Source organism: Sinohyriopsis cumingii, chromosome 2, assembly GCF_028554795.1.
Source record: "Sinohyriopsis cumingii isolate HCF-2022 chromosome 2, ASM2855479v2, whole genome shotgun sequence".
In the NCBI taxonomy this organism is placed as follows: Eukaryota; Metazoa; Mollusca; class Bivalvia; order Unionida; family Unionidae; genus Sinohyriopsis; species Sinohyriopsis cumingii.
The window spans coordinates 168,931,531-168,952,625 of record NC_142962.1 but is presented as its reverse complement, the minus strand read 5'-3'; the positions used below and the strand labels follow the sequence as shown (position 1 = coordinate 168,952,625).

The following is a 21,095-nucleotide window of genomic DNA, read 5'->3' as shown; positions in this document are numbered from 1 at the left end:
CCCTGGTATGCAAAATAACATCTGTATGACTTTGTCATGAGAGGAGCATAAGTTGCTAGATGGGGTATACACATGGGTGAGGTCAGATAGGTATATTGGACTGGAGCCAGTCAGTGAAATGTAACATAGTGAAGAGATTTTGTGTTTGGTTTTGCATTAATAGTGTAGCCAGTGAAGGCTACAGAGCAGGGGTAGGTGTGCTCAGTTCCTTGTACTCTAAGGATAATCTTATTAGCCATGTTTTGAACTTTTTTAAGTTTCTGTTATAGATACTGAGATGAACCAGATAGAAATGATCCCAATAGTCCAGTTTTGAAAGTACAAAGGAACATACAAATGTTTTAGTGGCATCAACCTAAAGAAAATTGTGAATGAAGCTGATACATGTCAGTTCCAGCTATGCATCCTTGCATATGTTGATCATTGCATGTTGGTGTAATGACAGCATACTGTCAAGAGTGATACCTAGGTTTAGTACTGACTGTGAATTGTATGTTGTTATTGCTGATACTTATTGTTTGAGTTAAAGGATGTGAATGAGAAAATCTTTGCATGGTGATCAAGATGGCTTCAGTTTTATCATCATTTAATCAGCATCTTGTTAAATGTCATCCATGATTTCACTTTGGAAATACACCTTGGATGGTAGATTTAACTTCAGTTGGACAGCTAGATTTGTATATTTGAGTGTCATCAGCATACAGTTGGTGAGGCACCATATGTCAAAGCATGATACTTGAAAGCAGCTGAGTGTATACAATGAAGATAACAGGGCCAAGAACAGAGTCTTGTGGAACACCAAAACACAGATCAACTGGGCTGGGATGTTTTCCATTTATGGGCAAAATTTGTGTCCTGTTGACTAAGTAGGACTTGGACCATATAAAGTCTGTATTGTGAAATCCAAATACAGGCTGGAGACAGTGAAGTAATATATCATGGTCTATTGTGTCAAATGTTGCAGACAAATCAAGGAGGGTGAGGACTGTAATCTTTCCACTATCCAAAGCAGAGAGAAGGTTATTAACTACTTTCACAAGAGCAGTTTCAGTACTGTGGCGAGGGTGATATGTACATTGCTAAAAAGACTATCTGAATTCAAATGAGATACAGGCTGGAATAGAACAACCTTTTCTTAGATTTGTGACATGAATGATAGATTAGATACAGGGTGGTAATTCTTTAAATTGTTATGGTCAATCATCAGTTTCTTCAATGGAGGCTTTACACTGGCAGTTTTGTAAAATAATGGGAATTCCCTGGATGGGAGAGAAGTACTGATCATGTCAGTAATTGGATGCAATATTTAATCTAAGCACTCAAGAAGCAGTGATGTCAGAATCATGTAGCATTCACATGACTTTGGGGGCTCATCATCATATTTGTAGGTACCAAATCCACAGAAACAAGTTGAAATGATATTAAAGGGTGCCATGTATATTGTGTATCATAACTGTATAGTGATGATGAGTCAGTTGAAATGGTTGTCAGTCATATCACAAATAGATTGAACTTGTCATGGAAGAAATTTGCAAACAGGTCCAGAAGCTTGACCAGAGAGAAGGTCAGTGGAAGTGGTACTGTACATTTATTTTTTGACATGAGCTTATTCATAATTTCAAACATAAGACAGTGACAACAAACAAGACATACACTACTATACAGCCATCATGATAGACAATTGCCATAAACATCTGGACATACACTATTATGTGTCCCCCATGCAAGACAGTGGTCAATAATAGGACATACACTATGATGTGTCCCCCATGCAAGACAGTGGTCAATAATAGGACGTACACTATTATGTGTCCCCATGCAAGACAGTGGTCAATAATAGGACATACACTATTATGTGTCCCCCATGCAAGACAGTGGTCAATAATAGGACATACACTATTATGTGTCCCCCATGCAAGAAAGTGTCCATAAACAAAAAGTATACTATGTAGTCCCCATTCAAGACAGTGGCAATAAACAAGACATACACTACTATGTGGGGCCCCGAGTGGCCGAGTGGTCTAAAGCGCTCACCATTCCGGATCACTGCCATCTCACCTCTGTCTGCGTGGGTTCGAGTCCAAGGCTCGGCTAGCGTGGGTATGTGGGAAAGCCTGCCAGTAGCTTCTCGTGGGTCGGTGGTTCTTCCCTGGCTTTTCCAGGGTTCTTCCTCCACCAGTTATACTGGCCGCCATGTATAGCCTATCTTGTGCTGAAAAATGGCATTAAACCCTAGAACAACAACAACAACAACACTACTATGTGGCCATAATGATAGACATTGCCATAAAAACACACTACTATGTGGCCCTGTTCAAAACAGGACCCACAAACAAGACATACACTACTATGTGGCCCCCATGCAAGACAATGGTAGAAAAGAAGACACTATGTGGCCCCCATGCAAGAAAGTAGCCATAAACAAGAAATACACTACTATGTGGCCCCCATGCAAGAAAATAGCCATAAACAAGACATCCACTACTATGTTCCTGGCCTCCATGCAAAACAGTGGCCATAAGCAAGAAATACACTACTATGTGACATTCATGATAGACAGTGACCATAAGCAAGATATACACTACAATGTGGCTCCCATGCAAGACAGTGGTCATAAACAAGAAATTACTATGTGGCCCTATGCAAGACAGTGGTCATAAACAAGACATGCACTACTATGTGGCCATAATAATAGACAATGGCCATAAACAAGACATCACTATTATGTGGCCCCATGCAAGATAGTGGGCATAAACAATACACTACTACATGGCTAGTGATAGACAATTGGCATAAACAACAGACACACTAATATGTGGACCCCATGCAAGAAAGTAGCCATAAACAAGACATACACTACAGTGTGACCATTATGTAAGACAGTGGTCATAAACAAGACCTACAATACTGTGGGGCTCCCATGCAAGACAGTGATCATAAACAAGACATACAATACTAATGGGGCTCCCATGCAAGACAGTGATCATAAACAAGACATACAATACTAAGTGTCCATCATAAAAGACAGTGGCCATAAATAAGAAATACACTACTATGTGGCCAGCATGTAAGACAATGGTCATAAACAAGACATACACTACAACAGGGGTCTCAAACACGCAGCCTGCAAAGCCGTATCCTGTGGTCGCAAAATGATTAGTGTCACAAGGTGTCATGAGGGATAACAAAGGTGGTGCATCCCTCAGTGTGGTTTGAGTTTGAGATCCCATCACTACAATGTGGTCCCCATGCAAGACAGTGGTTGAAAACAACACATACACTATTTTGTAGCCCCATGCAAGACAGTGGCCATAAACAATATGATACTATGTGGCCATTATGATAGACAATGGCCATAAACAGGACGTACAGTAATATGTGGTCCCCATGCAAGACAGTGGCCATAAATAAGACAAACACTATGTGGCCTCCATGCAAGAAAATAGCCATAAACAAGACACACTACTATACAGGGTTCATACGGTCTTTGAAGGTCTTTGATAGTTTGGGGAAAATGAGGTAGCAATTTCACAGCCTTGAAAGTTTGGAAAAATTGAGCAGATTACTCTGAGGTTTTTTAAAGTCTTTGAAAATTGAAATAAACCCAAACTCTTTAATTTCTTTCCATAATCACAAATAAAATTGTCCAAGTTGTTAGATTCAGATGTAGTCTAGTTTTCCTGATTTCTTTCTTTTGATGACCCATTCAGTTTCATTTCGTCTTTAAACAATATTGTAGTATTTTGCATTCATTATTTTCTCATATAACATAACTTGTATACAAAATGTTAGTGAAAATAGGTATTGGAAATCTATGTTTGTGGTCTTTGTAAGTTTGGGAAAAGTTTTTGAATTTATCATTCAGAATTCTGTATGAACCCTGCTATATGGCCATCATGATAGACAGCAGCCATAAACAAGACACACTACAATGTGGTCATGATTATACAATGGCCATAAACAAGACACACTACTATGTGGTCATCATGACAGACAATGGCCATAAACAAGACACACTGCTATGTGGTCATCATGATAGAAAACGGCCATAAAAAAGACACATTACAATGTGGTCATCATGATAGACAGTGGCCATAACAAGACACTACTATGTGGTCATCATGATAGACAATGGCCATAACAAGACACTACTATGTGGACATCATGGTGGACAATGGCCATAACAAGACACTACTATGTGGACATCATGGTGGACAATGGCCATAACAAGACCCACTACTATGTGGTAATCATGGTAGACAATGGCCATAAACAAGACACTACTATGTGGTCATCATGGTAGACAATGGCCATAACAAGACACTACTATGTGGTCATCATGGTAGACAATGGCCATAACAAGACACTACAATGTGGTCATCATGGTAGACAATGGCTATAAACAAGACACTACTATGTGGTCATCATGGTAGACAATGGCCATAACAAGACACTACTATGTGGTCATCATGGTAGACAATGGCCATAACAAGACACTACAATGTGGTCATCATGGTAGACAATGGCTATAAACAAGACACTACTATGTGGTCATCATGGTAGACAATGGCCATAACAGGACACTACTATGTGGTCATCATGGTAGACAATGGCCATAACAAGACACTACAATGTGGTCATCATGGTAGACAATGGCCATAACAAGACACTACAATGTGGTCATCATGGTAGACAATGGCCATAAACAAGAAACACTACTATGTGATAATCATGGTAGACAATGGCCATAAACAAGAAACACTACTATGTGATAATCATGGTAGACAATGGCCCTAACAAGACACTACAATGTGGTCATCATGATAGACAATGGCCATAAGCAAGACACTACTATGTGGTAATCATGGTAGACAGTGGCCATAACAAGACACTACTATGTGGACATCATGGTGGACAATGGCCATAACAAGACCCTCTACTATGTGGTAATCATGGTAGACAATGGCCATAAACAAGACACTACTATGTGGTCATCATGGTAGACAATGGCCATAAGCAAGACACACTACTATGTGGTAAGCGTGATAGACAATGGCCATAACAAGACACTACAATGTGGTCATCATGATAGACAATGGCCATAACAAGACACTACTATGTGGTCATCATGGTAGACAATGACCATAACAAGACACTACAATGTGGTCATCATGATAGACAATGGCCATAAGCAAGACACTACTATGTGGTCATCATGGTAGACAATGGCTATAAACAAGACACTACTATGTGGTCATCATGGTAGACAATGGCCATAACAAGACACTACAATGTGGTCATCATGGTAGACAATGGCTATAAACAAGACACTATTATGTGGTCATCATGGTAGACAATGGCCATAACAAGACACTACTATGTGGTCATCATGATAGACAATGGCTATAAACAAGACACTACTATGTGGTCATCATGGTAGACAATGGCCATAAGACACTACTATGTGGTCATCATGACAGACAATGGCTATAAACAAGACACTACTATGTGGTCATCATGGTAGACAATGGCTATAAACAAGACACTACTATGTGGTCATCATGGTAGACAATGGCCATAACAAGACACTACTATGTGGTCATCATGGTAGACAATGGCTATAAACAAGACACTACTATGTGGTCATCATGGTAGACAATGGCCATAACAAGACACTACTATGTGGTCATCATGGTAGACAATGGCTATAAACAAGACACTACTATGTGGTCATCATGGTAGACAATGGCCATAACAAGACACTACTATGTGGTCATCATGATAGACAATGGCTATAAACAAGACACTACTATGTGGTCATCATGGTAGACAATGGCCATAAGACACTACTATGTGGTCATCATGACAGACAATGGCTATAAACAAGACACTACTATGTGGTCATCATGGTAGACAATGGCCATAAGACACTACTATGTGGTCATGATGATAGACAATGGCTATAAACAAGACACTACTATGTGGTCATCATGGTAGACAATGGCCATAAGACACTACTATGTGGTCATCATGACAGACAATGGCCATAAACAAGACACACTACTATGTGGTCATCATGATAGACAGTGGCCATAAACAAGACACACTACAATATGGTCATCATGATATACAATGGCCATAAGCAAGACACTACTATGTGGTAATCATGGTAGACAATGGCCATAAACAAGACACTACTATGTGGTCATCATGATAGACAATGGCCATAACATGACATTACTATGTGGTCATCATGATATGCAATGGCCATAAACAAGACACTACTATGTGGTCATCATGATAGACAATGGCCATAACAAGACATTACTATGTGGTCATCATGATATACAATGGCCATAAGCAAGACACTACAATGTGGTCATAATGATAGACAATGGCCATAAACAAGACACTACTATGTGGTCATCATGATATACAATGGCCATAAGCAAGACACTACTATGTGGTAATCATGGTAGACAATGGCCATAAACAAGACACTACTATGTGGTCATCATGGTAGACAATGGCCATAAACAAGACACTACTATTTGGTCATCGTGATAGACAATGGCCATAAGCAAGACGTTACTATGTGGTCATCATGATATGCAATGGCCATAAGCAAGACACTACTATGTGGTAATCATGGTAGACAATGGCGATAAACAAGACACTACTATTTGGTCATCATGGTAGACAATGGCCATAAACAAGACACTACTATTTGGTCATCATGGTAGACAATGGCCATAAACAAGACACTACTATTTGGTCATGATGATAGACAATGGCCATAACAAGACACACTACTATGTGGTAATCATGGTAGACAATGGCTATAAGCAAGACACTACTATGTGGTCATCATGATAGACAATGGCTATAAACAAGACACTACTATGTGGTCATCATGATATACAATGGCCATAAGCAAGACACACTACAATGTGGTCATCATGATAGACAATGGCTATAAGCAAGACACTACTATGTGGTCATCATGATAGACAATGGCTATAAACAAGACACTACTATGTGGTCATCATGATAGACAATGGCTATAAACAAGACATTACTATGTGGTCATCATGATAGACAATGGCTATAAACAAGACACTACTATGTGGTCATCATGATAGACAATGGCTATAAACAAGACACTACTATGTGGTCATCATGATAGACAATGACCATAACAAGACACTACTATGTGGTCATCATGATAAACAATGACCATAACAAGACACTACTATGTGGTCATCGTGATATACAATGGCCATAAACAAGACACTACTATGTGATCATCATGATAAACAATGGCCATAAACAAGACACTACTATGTGGTCATCATGATATACAATGGCCATAAACAAGACACTACAATGTGGTCATCATGATAAACAATGGCCATAAACAAGACACTACTAAGTGGTCATCATTATAGTATCCATAACTATTTTGCAGAAATTTTTGCATGAAATGATGTAAATTTCATACCAAAATAATGTATGTTTTCAAGCTAGTCTTTCATCATTCACAGTTAAATTAAGGCAAGCAATGTGGATACAACTCATTTTCCTCAGTGAGTTATTTTGAAATTATTACAGTTTTCTACCATTACCAGCTATGATTATCATACATCATGAAGATATGTCATATAGTAAATAAGTCTGACATATTTTATCTTTTGCTTTTTCTTTGTAGTTTTAACTGTTCTTATTTAAATGTTTTGCATTTCAACAAATATAAATAATACTATTTATTTTGTTGTCCTTTGAATGAAATAAACAGCACAAAGTCATACAGATCCAACAGAAATAAGAAATTCTTGCTTTTTGCTAATGCTTTCAAGGTTTGTGTCAGCAGGATCAATCTTTGATCCAGTCTTGTACTCTTGTTTCTAGGTTGCTTGGACACAAGAATGGTGGTTGCTGCTAGTATGGTAATTAATTTTGATTAATGATGTGCAATTTGTCATTGATTTAGGCTACAGAATAAATTTTTTATCTTGCAATATGATAATAATTATATTTACATTAATGTCACAGGATAATAATATTTACATTAATGTTGTATTATAATAATCATAATTACATCAATGTCACTTTAAAATAATCATACTGATATTAATGTCACTTGATAATAATCATAATTACATTAATGTCACTTGATAATAATCATAATTACATTAATGTTCCATGATAATAATCATATTTACATTAATGTCACTTGATAATAATCATAATTACATTAATGTTCCATGATAATAATCATATTTACATTAATGTCAGATGATAATAATCATATTTACATTAATGTCACTTGATAATAATCATATTTACATTAATGTCAGACGATAATAATCATATTTACATTAATGTCAGATGATAATAATCATAATTACATTAATGTCACTTGATAATAATCATAATTACATTAATGTTCCATGATAATAATCATATTTACATTAATGTCACTTGATAATAATCATAATTACATTAATGTTCCATGATAATAATCATATTTACATTAATGTCACTTGATAATAATCATATTTACATTAATGTCAGATGATAATAATCATATTTACATTAATGTCACTTGATAATAATCATAATTACATTAATGTTCCATGATAATAATCATATTTACATTAATGTCACTTGATAATAATCATATTTACATTAATGTCACTTGATAATAATCATATTTACATTAATGTCACTTGATAATAATCATATTTACATTAATGTCACTTGATAATAATCATATTTACATTAATGTCAGATGATAATAATCATAATTACATTAATGTTCCATGATAATAATCATATTTACATTAATGTCAGATGATAATAATCATATTTACATTAATGTCACTTGATAATAATCATATTTACATTAATGTCACTTGATAATAATCATATTTACATTAATGTCACTTGATAATAATCATATTTACATTAATGTCAGACGATAATAATCATATTTACATTAATGTCACTTGATAATAATCATAATTACATTAATGTTCCATGATAATAATCATATTTACATTAATGTCACTTGATAATAATCATATTTACATTAATGTCACTTGATAATAATCATATTTACATTAATGTCACTTGATAATAATCATAATTACATTAATGTTCCATGATAATAATCATATTTATATTAATGTCAGATGATAATAATCATATTTACATTAATGTCAGATGATAATAATCATATTTACATTAATGTCACTTGATAATAATCATATTTACATTAATGTCACTTGATAATAATCATAATTACATTAATGTTCCATGATAATAATCATATTTATATTAATGTCAGATGATAATAATCATATTTACATTAATGTCAGATGATAATAATCATATTTACATTAATGTCACTTGATAATAATCATATTTACATTAATGTCACTTGTTTTGCAATTTTTCATACTCTCACTCTTTTCATGACATACCCCAGTTCACCTATTAATCCATGCATTGGTCCATTTTGGAATATCTTCTAAAAGCCAAATTACAAAAATAAATTACCTTGAATCACTTGTATAGCTCTATCTAGTTTTCTTTGTACTCACTTAGAACTGAAAAAGATGCCAGTGTAACAAGATAATCGGGTGAGATTTCGGATTTACAACAGAACACTTTTGATGGTGATACAAATACAATGTTAAATGATAAATGACTTGAATAAGCAATTAATTATGATTAACATGTGCATATATATGATCCAAATATTGGATCAATTAACATAAAACTCACGGACTTAATAATGAAAAATACAAATAAATGACCTTACACAGTACAAGGACAAGGGGTGAAAGATTCACAGTGATTTCACAACAAAAAGATTGATGTGTTTTACCCAAATAGTAAAACAAATGTAGTATTTTACTCATACAGTAAAATGTATTCACTCAAACAGTGAAATTATATAAACAAAAGGGACAGATATACAAGTTATCTTTACAGTCCCCAAAACACACTGGGTTTTACAAACCCCCAAAAATTAGCCCACGGCTAAAAGATTACATGTATGGAGTTACAGACTCCATCACCAGCACACTTGGCTACCAGTCACACTGGTCAATCAAGCCGTTAGTATTCCAGGTTGGTGAATCAAGCAGTCAGTGCCCACCAATCTCAGTCAGCAACACCCAATCACCTGCTACTCAACCAGCAACACTGTTTATTCAGCTCTATGGCTGTTATGGTTCAGCTTCACAGCTGCTATGGTCGACTTCTGTGGTTAGCTCTGCAGCTTGTACCACGTCGACTCTGATCACTCCGATAACTCAGATTGCTCCGGTCACGCGGGTCAGCTGAAAATACATCTAACACCATTTACTTTGCATGACACGGGCATATATGATAAAACATAATGACGTTGTATATGATAAGTTATACAGATTACATTTTTGGCACTATAATTATGAAACAACAAACAGGTTCAGAAATAAACCTAACTGTGCCTGACAAGAATCCTACAGTACTAAACTTTTCTTAAAAATGTAGCTTTAAATTGCTTATATAAATCGCTTGCTAAGTCTGGTAGTACAATAGTTATAACTTATAAACAAGAAAATAATAATTCACATACTTCTACAGTTGAAGATGTGCAAATCCTTAATGTAGACCGCTCACTGACAAGACGTTCTGTAATGTAAGGATTTAATCTTACGGTGAGGCATTTGTATATAGATGAAGTCATCATCCATTGTCTGTGTGCTGGAAGCATTCGATTTTTCCCATTGAAAGCACTTCGCATATGCGGCATAGGATGAACTGAACTCACTATTTCTAAATATTGTACAATATACATAAATCACCCTTGGGTATCGTTGTACACAAAAAAATGAAACCCAAGTACATGTATTTAATAAATACATGTAAAAGGATTTATCAAATTCCGTGACAGCCATACCAACTGTACAATTTCAAATATTATGTTGTGATATGACCCTTTTACTCTTAACTTAATTCTGCCATCTTTTAGAACTTGTATAGATTTTCTCAATTTTGGTTCTGAATCCATTGTAGTATAATTTCATTTAACTTACTTTACAATAGGCAATGTAATTTATACATGCATGATGACATCATAAGCAGATAATCAAACCAGATTTGTACATTGGTAATGCTGATTAATTAACACAGTTATTACCTTAGTACTGCTAATTTATTAATACAATTATTTAATTAGTAATACTAATTTATTGACACAGTTAATGCCTTAGTAATGCTAATTTATTAGCAGAATTACTACCTTCTTGTACTTAAAATGTCTATGTAGGTTCTAAGTCTATTCCAACAAAATTACAACAAAAAACCTTACATAATATATTGAAATTTTAGTTACAGATAATAATGATGATGATGGTGACTGTCATATGCATATGTGTGATACTTCAGGAACATTATTAAGGGATATTTTCTCTTCTTTCGAATATTTTCCAGTGTTCATAGTTTGTATTGGAATTCCCTGATGATTAAGAGATCACCCATGCATGGGCATATAAGACTAATTCAATTTGTATCAGGAAGTCCTCTGATGATTGAAAGGTAACCCATGCATGGGCTTAGAAGACCAATTTAATTTGCATCATGGAGTCCCCTAATGATTGAGAGGTAACCTAAAACATCGGCATAGAAGACCAATTCAGTTTGTATCAGGGAGTCCCTTGATGATTGAGAGGTAAGCCATGCATCGGCATAGAAGACTAATTCAATTTGCATCAGTAAGTCCACTGATGATTGAGAGGTGACCTAAACTTGTGTTATCAATGTTTAATTTAATTTAATTTTTATGTTCTTAATTTTTTTTTAATATTTGTTATATATGCTATGGGTAATGAAAACATGGTAAGTAGTTGCTGACCTTGTTCCAAAATCAGTGACAGTTTTGGCAAACAACTTTTTTTTATGTCTTTCTCAGAGTAAGAATCATTAAGTGAAGGTCATATCTGGACTATGTGATATTTATTATGTTCCAATTGGTAACAAACTTCTATTTTTCCAGAAGAATGAACTTTTGACCCTCATCTGGGAATCTGTTTTGTGTCTTAGTCGTATAACTGATGTTTTGATTAAGGAATGTCAGTTGGGCTATACAAACTTGACATGTTAAGTTGTATTTTGTTGTGATCAGTTGGGGCTGAATTTTATTTTCCTCAAATTATTGAATTCAAGTGATTGTTTTCCCTGGAAATACAAAAGTGCTCTTACAAAATTCTTGGACAAAGACATTCACTGGAATTTATACTGAATTCAAAACTGGAATATTTTCTGTGATTAAACAAGAGACTGTTGACACTTCTGAACTTTGTAGGTTATTACAGACATCATTGCCTTCCTTCTTGAATTTCATTGGGATTTGAACTTAGATTCACTTAAAACTTTTCATTGATAGGACTTGTCTTTTAATTCTTTGATTACAATTTGGATTTAATTCACAATACTGTAAGTTCTTTTTTCTCATTTTTTTCACTTTGTATTCTAGGGAAAAAAATTGTCAGTTATATTTTTACAAAGCTTGTTGTCTTCACTCTTTTCTGTTTCTTATTTTAAGAGCATAGACTCGTAACACATGGGCATAGAAGACTAATTCAATTTGTATCAGGGAGTCCTCTGATGACTGAGAGGTAACCCATGCATGGGCATATAGAAGACTAATTCAATTTGCATCAGCAAGTCCACTGATGACAGAGAGGTAACCTAAGAATGGGCATAGAAGACAATTCAATTTAGATCAGTGAGTCTCCTAATGATTGAGAAGTAACTTATGCATCGACATTAAAAAAACCTATTCAGTCAGCATAGATTTTAATATTAACAGCTTGCAAAATTGCTAAACTTCTTTTATGACAAGACTGGTGTAACATGCATACTATATAGGATCTAGCCAAGAGGAAAGGTTGAACATGATGAAAATAATGACCCTTTGTACCCTTTCTGAGGAACATTCCTTGGTAATGCATGATATCACTCTGTTGTCCATCTATCCATCTGCTAGCATGTTTGTTAATCACTACTCCTCCTAAAAACTACTTGGAGGATTGACATGAAACTTTACATATACATTCATCCTGTATTAAGTCTAGTTGGTCCTAAATTAAAATGACTCTGTCCAGACATCTGGTATAATCCATGACAGCATAAAAAGCTTTCTGTCTCACCTCCTCAGAAATTGATGGTCATATCACAATGCAGTTTCACTAAAAGACTTTTTATGATGTCCAGTTGGTCCTAAATGAAAATGTTGCTGATCTTATTTCCAATATGGCCACTATGACAACTATAAAATGAAAATGTTATTGCTTCTCCTTTTGAATGGAAAGTCACTGTCAAATAGCATTGAAGGTCAGTCATTGTGTCAAATAGCATTGAAGGTCAGTCATTGTGTCAAATAGCATTGAAGGTCAGTCATTGTGTCAAATAGCATTGAAGGTCAGTCATTGTGTCAAATAGCATTGATGTTAGTGTGATATGGTCATATGGCACTATTTAATTTTAGTGTGCATGTTTATACCATCTCCAGTGAAATGAAAGCAAAGAAAACAAAACGAAAATTAGAACAAAAAAAATGAAAGCAAAATTATCAATGATTAAAAAAGTATTGGCATCATGGTTACAAATCATAGATGTTTATTTTTATCATATATTGATTTTACTTAGCAGACTCTTGATTAGCTAGATAAGAGTTAAATAAGGCACAAGATGAAAGAAATCTACTGACAGGGCAAATAACACAGAATTTTATCAAACAATATTATAAAAGCCCAAAGAGGATACAGACATATTTAAATACCTCACTACATAGTTGTTAAACTAACAACCTTCACCATTTAACTCTCTGAGAAAAGTAAAGAAATAAATATATGACAAATATTCCCCTTTATGAACTGTTTACCTTTTCCAAAGTGTCTCTAATATGTTAGTGTCACAGTGAAGAAATTAAACTTAATTTTACATTTGGTATGCAAGTGTGTAATCTACATGATTAATTTTAAACACATTTAATATGCATGTATATAAATTGATGTTTGGTATATACATGTATAATACATGTATAATCAATGAAAATTTAATATAAAAAGAATGGCATTATTATTATGACATATTTGAAGAGATAATATGTATCTACACCCAATATATTGTAAAAGCACATCTAATGTTGTCCACTATGATTAATACCGAATTCACAACAGTCCCTATCTTGCCTATACCTAAATGATTAATACCGAATTCACAACAGTCCCTATCTTGCCTATACCTAAATGATTAATACCAAATTCACAACAGTCCCTATCTTGCCTATACCTAAATGATTAATACCGAATTCACAACAGACCCTATCTTGCCTATACCTAAATGATTAATACCGAATTCACAACAGTCCCTATCTTGCCTATACCTAAATGATTAATACCGAATTCACAACAGACCCTATCTTGCCTATACCTAAATGATTAATACCAAATTCACAACAGTCCCTATCTTGCCTATACCTAAATGATTAATACCGAATTCACAACAGTCCCTATCTTGCCTAAATGATTAATTATGAGGTTGCTATAAGATAATTATAGTAAATACATGTGTGAGAATCAAGTCAATTTATCCACTGGGAACATTTCATTAATCAATTTAGGAGAATGAATATGATATTTTGATGTATTGTAGATCTTTGTTTTTTGGAGAAATATTACTGTTGATTAACAATTAACAATGAGTTATTATCAAAATACTTTGTGTATAAGGTAATTTAAACAACTTTAATTTTGGAAAATTTTTAGATTTTTTTTAGTAGACTTTAAAGTCCATTTACTATGTAAATGTATATCAACCAATCCCCCAGCCCCCAATTATATGGTTTGGATGATGAATCATTAAATGTATTATCTAAATAATTTATGATCTTACCAGACAATTTTTGAGTCTACTATAGTACTGAATTAAAATGAATAAATCCTTATTTATACTGATTAAGTAAACACACAAATTAATTTCATTTGTGAAATATAAATATAGATTGAAAATGTTTAAAGAAGACATGCTGTTGCTGTGTCCTATTCACAAAGGTTAAACTTTTTTTCTCGAAAGAGGATCTTTTTTTTTAAAGGACTCATTTTTAACACTTAATATTAAAAAGGATACATTAGATGTGATGTAAAATGAGTTACTACACAAAATAGTTTAATTTGTGAATAGAAATATTTCTTGAAACTTGACAGTTAGTAAAACATCCTCAGTCCTTTTTGCAGAAGACTAGTCCTTTTTGCAGAAAGGATCGGTCTGTTTAACACTTTAATGACAGCAAGTCCCAATGAGCATGCCTATCCCATTTTTAAATCCAATTAAAAAAACTAAACATGTAAGGTGTACACACTTGACAAAATACGATCTTTGAAAATTTATATCTGATATTTGTTAAGAAAAGTTATATACATATTTAAAGAAAATTTTAATAATGAAATGGTATTTAGATCCACTTCAAAATAAAACATATATGGCATTTAAGGTATAATTAGATCTTTGAACATTTTATCAAATATTTCTTTAGAAAAATATTTTTTTTTAAATATATGTATATTTAAAGTAAATTTGAACACTGAAACATTTTGCGACATCAATGAGAACTCTGCTATAAGCAAGTTATCAACTAATATTCTGGGTTGGCTAAAAATCGGACCCCGACGTACGTGACTGAGGAGAAATGAGAGATCAGTTTGATTAAAATCTGATCTCCACAGTCATACGCATTATTGTGGATATCTGATTTTAACCAGTTAATTACTGACCGGCCATATAATTTTTTTCGTGGATGGGGGTCTAGGATTGTTCTCAATAGACAAAAAGAAAAACACAAAAAAAACAAACATTCCGCCTTCAAAAAGTATTGGTCTGATTTATACCAGAAAAACGATAAATTATATATATCATATCAATTATAAGTAAAATTTATTGCGGTAAAAGAACAAAATTCCGGCGCAAAGGAAATTCCACGCCACCCGCTCGATGAAAAATTAGGCCTAATTGTCGGTTTACATGTCTCGTCGAAGTCTTCAGAATAACCTCCCGTGAGTATGGTGGCGCTATACAGTTTCGCATTTTGCATAGGGTTAGGAATTTAAAGAAAAAGAATGTCCCCGGCTTTCCTCACTGGTTATACTGGCTATTTAAAAAAGACCTTGTATATCTTAGGTATAATGCAAAGAACCTTTAATTCCCTTTATTTTGGTGTATGATTGATGGGTGTACTATGGGTTATAGAGTATACAGCTTGGCCTTACTTCAAATGTGCACCTTTCAAAAAAGTGCTAGCTCTACTTGGTCATTTTCACTTCCTGAACTTCAGAGGTCAATTGTATAAAAAAGAGCCGATAACTTTTTTTACATTTTATATATTTGGTAATTCATTCATTGCACTTTCAGAAGCTGGTATTGTCTAGTCTGGCAAAATTCATTTTCCCTATTTTAATAGCTGCTATGTATAGTGTACTTTAGACTAATTCAGACTGATTTTTTAACACAAGGGAGCAGTCATTTTAGTTAGCAGTGTGCTTAAATCATGTAAAATTTCCAAAAGTACAATATCCAAAAGAAATATCATCCACATTACATTAATGTAGCATAGAGGTATGCAAACATTCTCTCCACTGTGCATGTTTTAAATGCGAACTACTTCACCTTACATACGTCACTCTCTCAAAAGCACATATTATCTGGTGAGCGCCACCTATGACAAGGTACATCAGACGATAAAGTTTTTTTTTCTTTGTAATGCGAACGCTTTCAACTTCGGGCATAATAGTAGTCAGAATTTTACGGGATATGTTCTTGATAGATATAAACTTTTTTTTTTTAAAAATGTGAAAAAAATACAGTATTAAATATATGCTGAAAAGTTTGAGTAATGTATTTTCGAGGACGTTCATCTTAGCTTGTATTCAAATATATTGAAAGTACCATCACATTTACAAAAGAAAGGCCTTTTTATGTATCAGCCTAAGGAAGTAGCAGCGTCTGATAGTTGCAGGTATAAGGTACCACAGCTTTAGCCATTATTGATTAATATAACCATCATTTTATAAGTTTTAAGAGGGGTAAGGGTGGAAGTGTTGATGGAAAATCTGCGCTGCAGCTCTGAAGTTAAGTGTCATGATTGTTTAAAAATAATTTGGTTTTACTTAAAAAAATATAAAATTTATTCTGCTTTGGAGAATTTTTGGTGATAAACGATTCTCATACACCAATTTATTCATTCAGCGGTTGAAAGTTGAGTTTCCTTCTAAAATGATAGGTCAGAGGTTGTTCATTAAGGGCGCAGGAAGAGTATTAGGTTCACTGGGATGCTCAGTTAGATGGGAAGAACAATTATAAATCTGCAAGTATGAAAGAATTTGTTTTCATATAAAGCATTTTTTGAAAATTCACTTAACACCAAGGTTTCTGCGGCATGTAGTTCTAGGGTTTATATATCTGAACCTTGAAAAGAGGATTCTCCAAAATGGGTGTATTTGTATTGGTGTCTGTATAAAGATTTAAGGACCAAAAATGAGGATATGCATGCAACCCTAGTATTTCACACATAAATGGAGAATACTTTATCTCAAATGACCTCTAAATTTTGAAGCTCATTAATGGGTAAAAAGCAGCTATATTTATCTAGAAGAAAGATGATTCAGTTTCCTGTTTAACAACATGGGCAACAATGAATGAACTGGTTAACGAATGTGGTTTGAAATTTCTGATTCAACATACTATTGCAGAATTCATATGACTAACACAGCAACCATCACAGTAACATGAAAACCACGAGTCCAAAATTAACGTGGGTATGTGAGAAAGCTCGCCAGTAGCTTCTCGTGGGTCGGTGGTTCTTCCCGGGGTTTTCCCGGGTTCTTCCTCCACCATTAATACTGGCCGCCATGCATAGCCTATCGTGTGCTGAAATATGGTGTTAAACCCCACAACAACAACAACAACAACAACGAGTCCAAAATCATACCCCTCTTAATGGTTCTGACAATGATAATACCTACATGCAATTCTGATCTAAGTTTATCTTAGTTTGTTTTCTTGACAGATTTACATGCATCCACACATTCTCTTAAACGCTTACATGTATATTAATGAAGATGAGAATATCTCCATGTGATTCTTAGTTTATCCTTTTTAGTTTGTTTTCTTGACGGATTACATCCATCCAGTTATACTCGTAAAAGCTTAAATGTATGGTAACAATGCTTTATGAGCATATTAGAAGCCAGTAGTTGGCAGGGTCTCTCTCTCTCTCTCTCTCTCTCTCTCTCTCTCAATAACCCAGGCTGTTAAAAATAGATCTGAAAGAGATAAAGTCTTATTAGGCAAAAGCAAATAATGCCAGAATCTTTTTTTTATAGTTTTTTAAAACATATTCTTTTGTATTTGTACTTGTCTTTGTGTTTTTTCATTTACTTGAGCTGCTTAATCACCAAAATGTTCCTTATTCTATGAAGAGAGGTCATAAAGAGAGGTAATGTTTATGTACACTTTAACAGAAAAGATTCATATATACCTGCTGCACTTGCAGCCTCAGAGAACAGGTTGGCAGATTAAATGGCAGTTACTAATGATGAATACAGACTGACATTGGCCTGTTCCATGGTGTTTTTCATACTTGTGTACAGGATTGCTCTGATGTAGTACTATCACTGCTCATGTATCTTTATACTGGAAAATATTAATGTCTTAGTCTGTTGCTTCAGCTTTTGTAATAATTCTCCAGGTAAATCGCTACTTTTTGTTCTTACAAAAGGTATAGTCGCACCTGCCTAGTTCAGTTACATAAGTTACATTATTTCTTGCATCATCCAGTGGTCTGTTTCTTGCCTTTATCAATACATCAGGTATTCTTTCACTTGGTTGTCTTTCACTCTTTGATCACATTTGTGAATGAATATGTTAATTTAAGGTAGTTGAATTATATTACGTTTACCAAAAATGTTGTAACAGTGTTTGATTGATCACTTAAAATGAGTGGACCTGAGACTTAGCTGGGGCTGCTAGCCCATATACAGGTTGGAATTGCATGCATTTTAACTTTTCATTTATTCCACCCCCTTTATTTGATACAAAAGGCATAATTAACATGATAATACAAGGAGGTCAGCTTTTTAATTCATTGCAAGAATACAACAAATACTTGTGCAAATCAGGTATCAAAACACCGTCAACACTTAATTAGGTGTGTGATTTGGATTTTTAACACAGCTTTAACACGTTTTGTCTTATCGCTACAATGTCTGCAGTGTGGCAGCTTGTAGTGATGTCTAGCACTGGGGCATCATGCTGCAGACATGTAGCATGATGACCCACCCAGTCCCATTATCCTGACACCAGGCCAACCAATCCTAACCCTAACCTCTTAATGCTGAGTGCCAAGTGAGGCAGCTGTTAGTACCATTTTTATAAGTCTTTGGTATGACTTGGCCTGGAATCAAACCCATGACTTCCTGCATCTAAGGCAGATGCTCTAGCCACTAGGCCACCGGAGCAGTCAGCACTTAATTAGGTTCTCACAGAAATGCATGTGGACATAGCTGTTACGGTACATTGACATATTTTCACATTTGAATACAACTGGGCACATTGTATTTATGATCATTACACTTAAACCAATTTAAAGATAGAAGTAATACATAAATTTCACTTGATAAGAAATAAACTTATTTAATCGGTATTTATTTATAAAATTGCTGCCTCAAGTAGGCATTAGTGACATTTTCATTGGTCAAAAAACAAATTGCATACTGTTATTTAATGTGTACAAAGAATGCTGTTTGAAAGAAAGTTTTAACAAAATGCATGAGTTATTAAATTTTGATAATTTCATAATGTTGATTTATATTTCCAGGTCATATAACGATAAAATGAGCGATATATCAAGGTTTCAGTTATCAATTTTTATCGAGATTTTCTATTTCAACAAACAAGGGTCAGTATTTTTTTCGTACTTACTAGTAAAAGAAATGGGATCAACGACCCATGAGTTGTCAGGGTGCAAGTTAACAAGGGAGTGGTATAATCATATCTTTGGAAGGAAATAGAACCTAATCCTGAGCTTGACACTATGTGTCACAGCAACAATCTTGGTATATTGCATCTTAATATCTACTGTTTGACATCTAAAATTCATTTGATCCATACAAGTACTTAGCAGTTTGATATACTGCGTTGTACTGAAACCTGACTTAACAATTTAATTTCAAACAATGAAATCAACATATTCCATTATTCTGAACTTTTCCATAAGGATAGGAGAACCCTTGGGGAGGAGTAGTAATATGTCAAAAATTGACATGTAATTTTACAAGCTGATCTAGATTTACCAGGGCTTGTATGCATTTAGATGGAAATAAATTTAAACAAGTAGCAAATACTGATTGGAAGGCTATATAGAAAACCAAATAGTGAATCATCTGTTGGATGGTTTTATAGACCACCAAATAGTGAATCATCTGTTGGATGGCTATATAGACCACCAAATAGTGAATCATCTGATTGGAGTGCTGCATAGACCACCAAATAGTGAATCATCTGTTGCATGGCTGTATAGACCACCAAACAGTGAATCATCTGATTGGAGTGCTGCATAGACCACCAAATAGTGAATCATCTGTTGGAGGGTTTTATAGCCCACCAAATAGTGAATCATCTATTAGATGGCTTTATAGACCACCAAATAGTGAATCATCTGATTGGAGTGCTGCATAGACCACCAAATAGTGAGTCATCTGTTGGATGGTTTTATAGACCACTAAATAGTGAATCATCTGTTGGAGTGCTGCATAGACCACCAAACAGTGAATCATCTGTTAGATGGCTATATAGACCACCAAATAGTGAATCATCTGATTGGAGTGCTGCATAGACCACCAAACAGTGAATCATCTGTTAGATGGCTATATACACAACCAAATATTGAATCATCTGATTGGAGTGCTGCATAGGCCACCAAATAGTGAATCATCTGTTGGATGGTTTTATAGACCACCAAATAGGGAATCATCTGTTGGAGGGCTATG

At 34.4% G+C, this 21,095-nt stretch overlaps 1 protein-coding gene across 2 annotated transcripts in view; it reads left to right on the top strand.

Annotated features, from left to right (window-relative positions):
- Positions 1–7,112: 7,112 nt before the first annotated feature.
- The window catches only part of LOC149806275 (uncharacterized), a 37,740-nt gene continuing 23,757 nt past the window's right edge, over positions 7,113–21,095 (top strand). The window contains exons 1-3 of one of the 2 annotated variants that reach the window (XM_089951225.1): positions 7,113–7,946; positions 11,485–11,722; positions 12,596–12,801. In XM_089951225.1, coding sequence (XP_089807351.1) covers positions 12,791–12,801 — 11 coding nt within the window. In that variant the 5' untranslated portion in view covers positions 7,113–7,946; positions 11,485–11,722; positions 12,596–12,790. Of the gene's footprint in view, positions 7,947–11,484; positions 11,723–12,595; positions 12,802–16,073; positions 16,107–21,095 lie in introns of those variants that run through there. The other variant, XM_089951224.1, reaches the window with a different exon arrangement.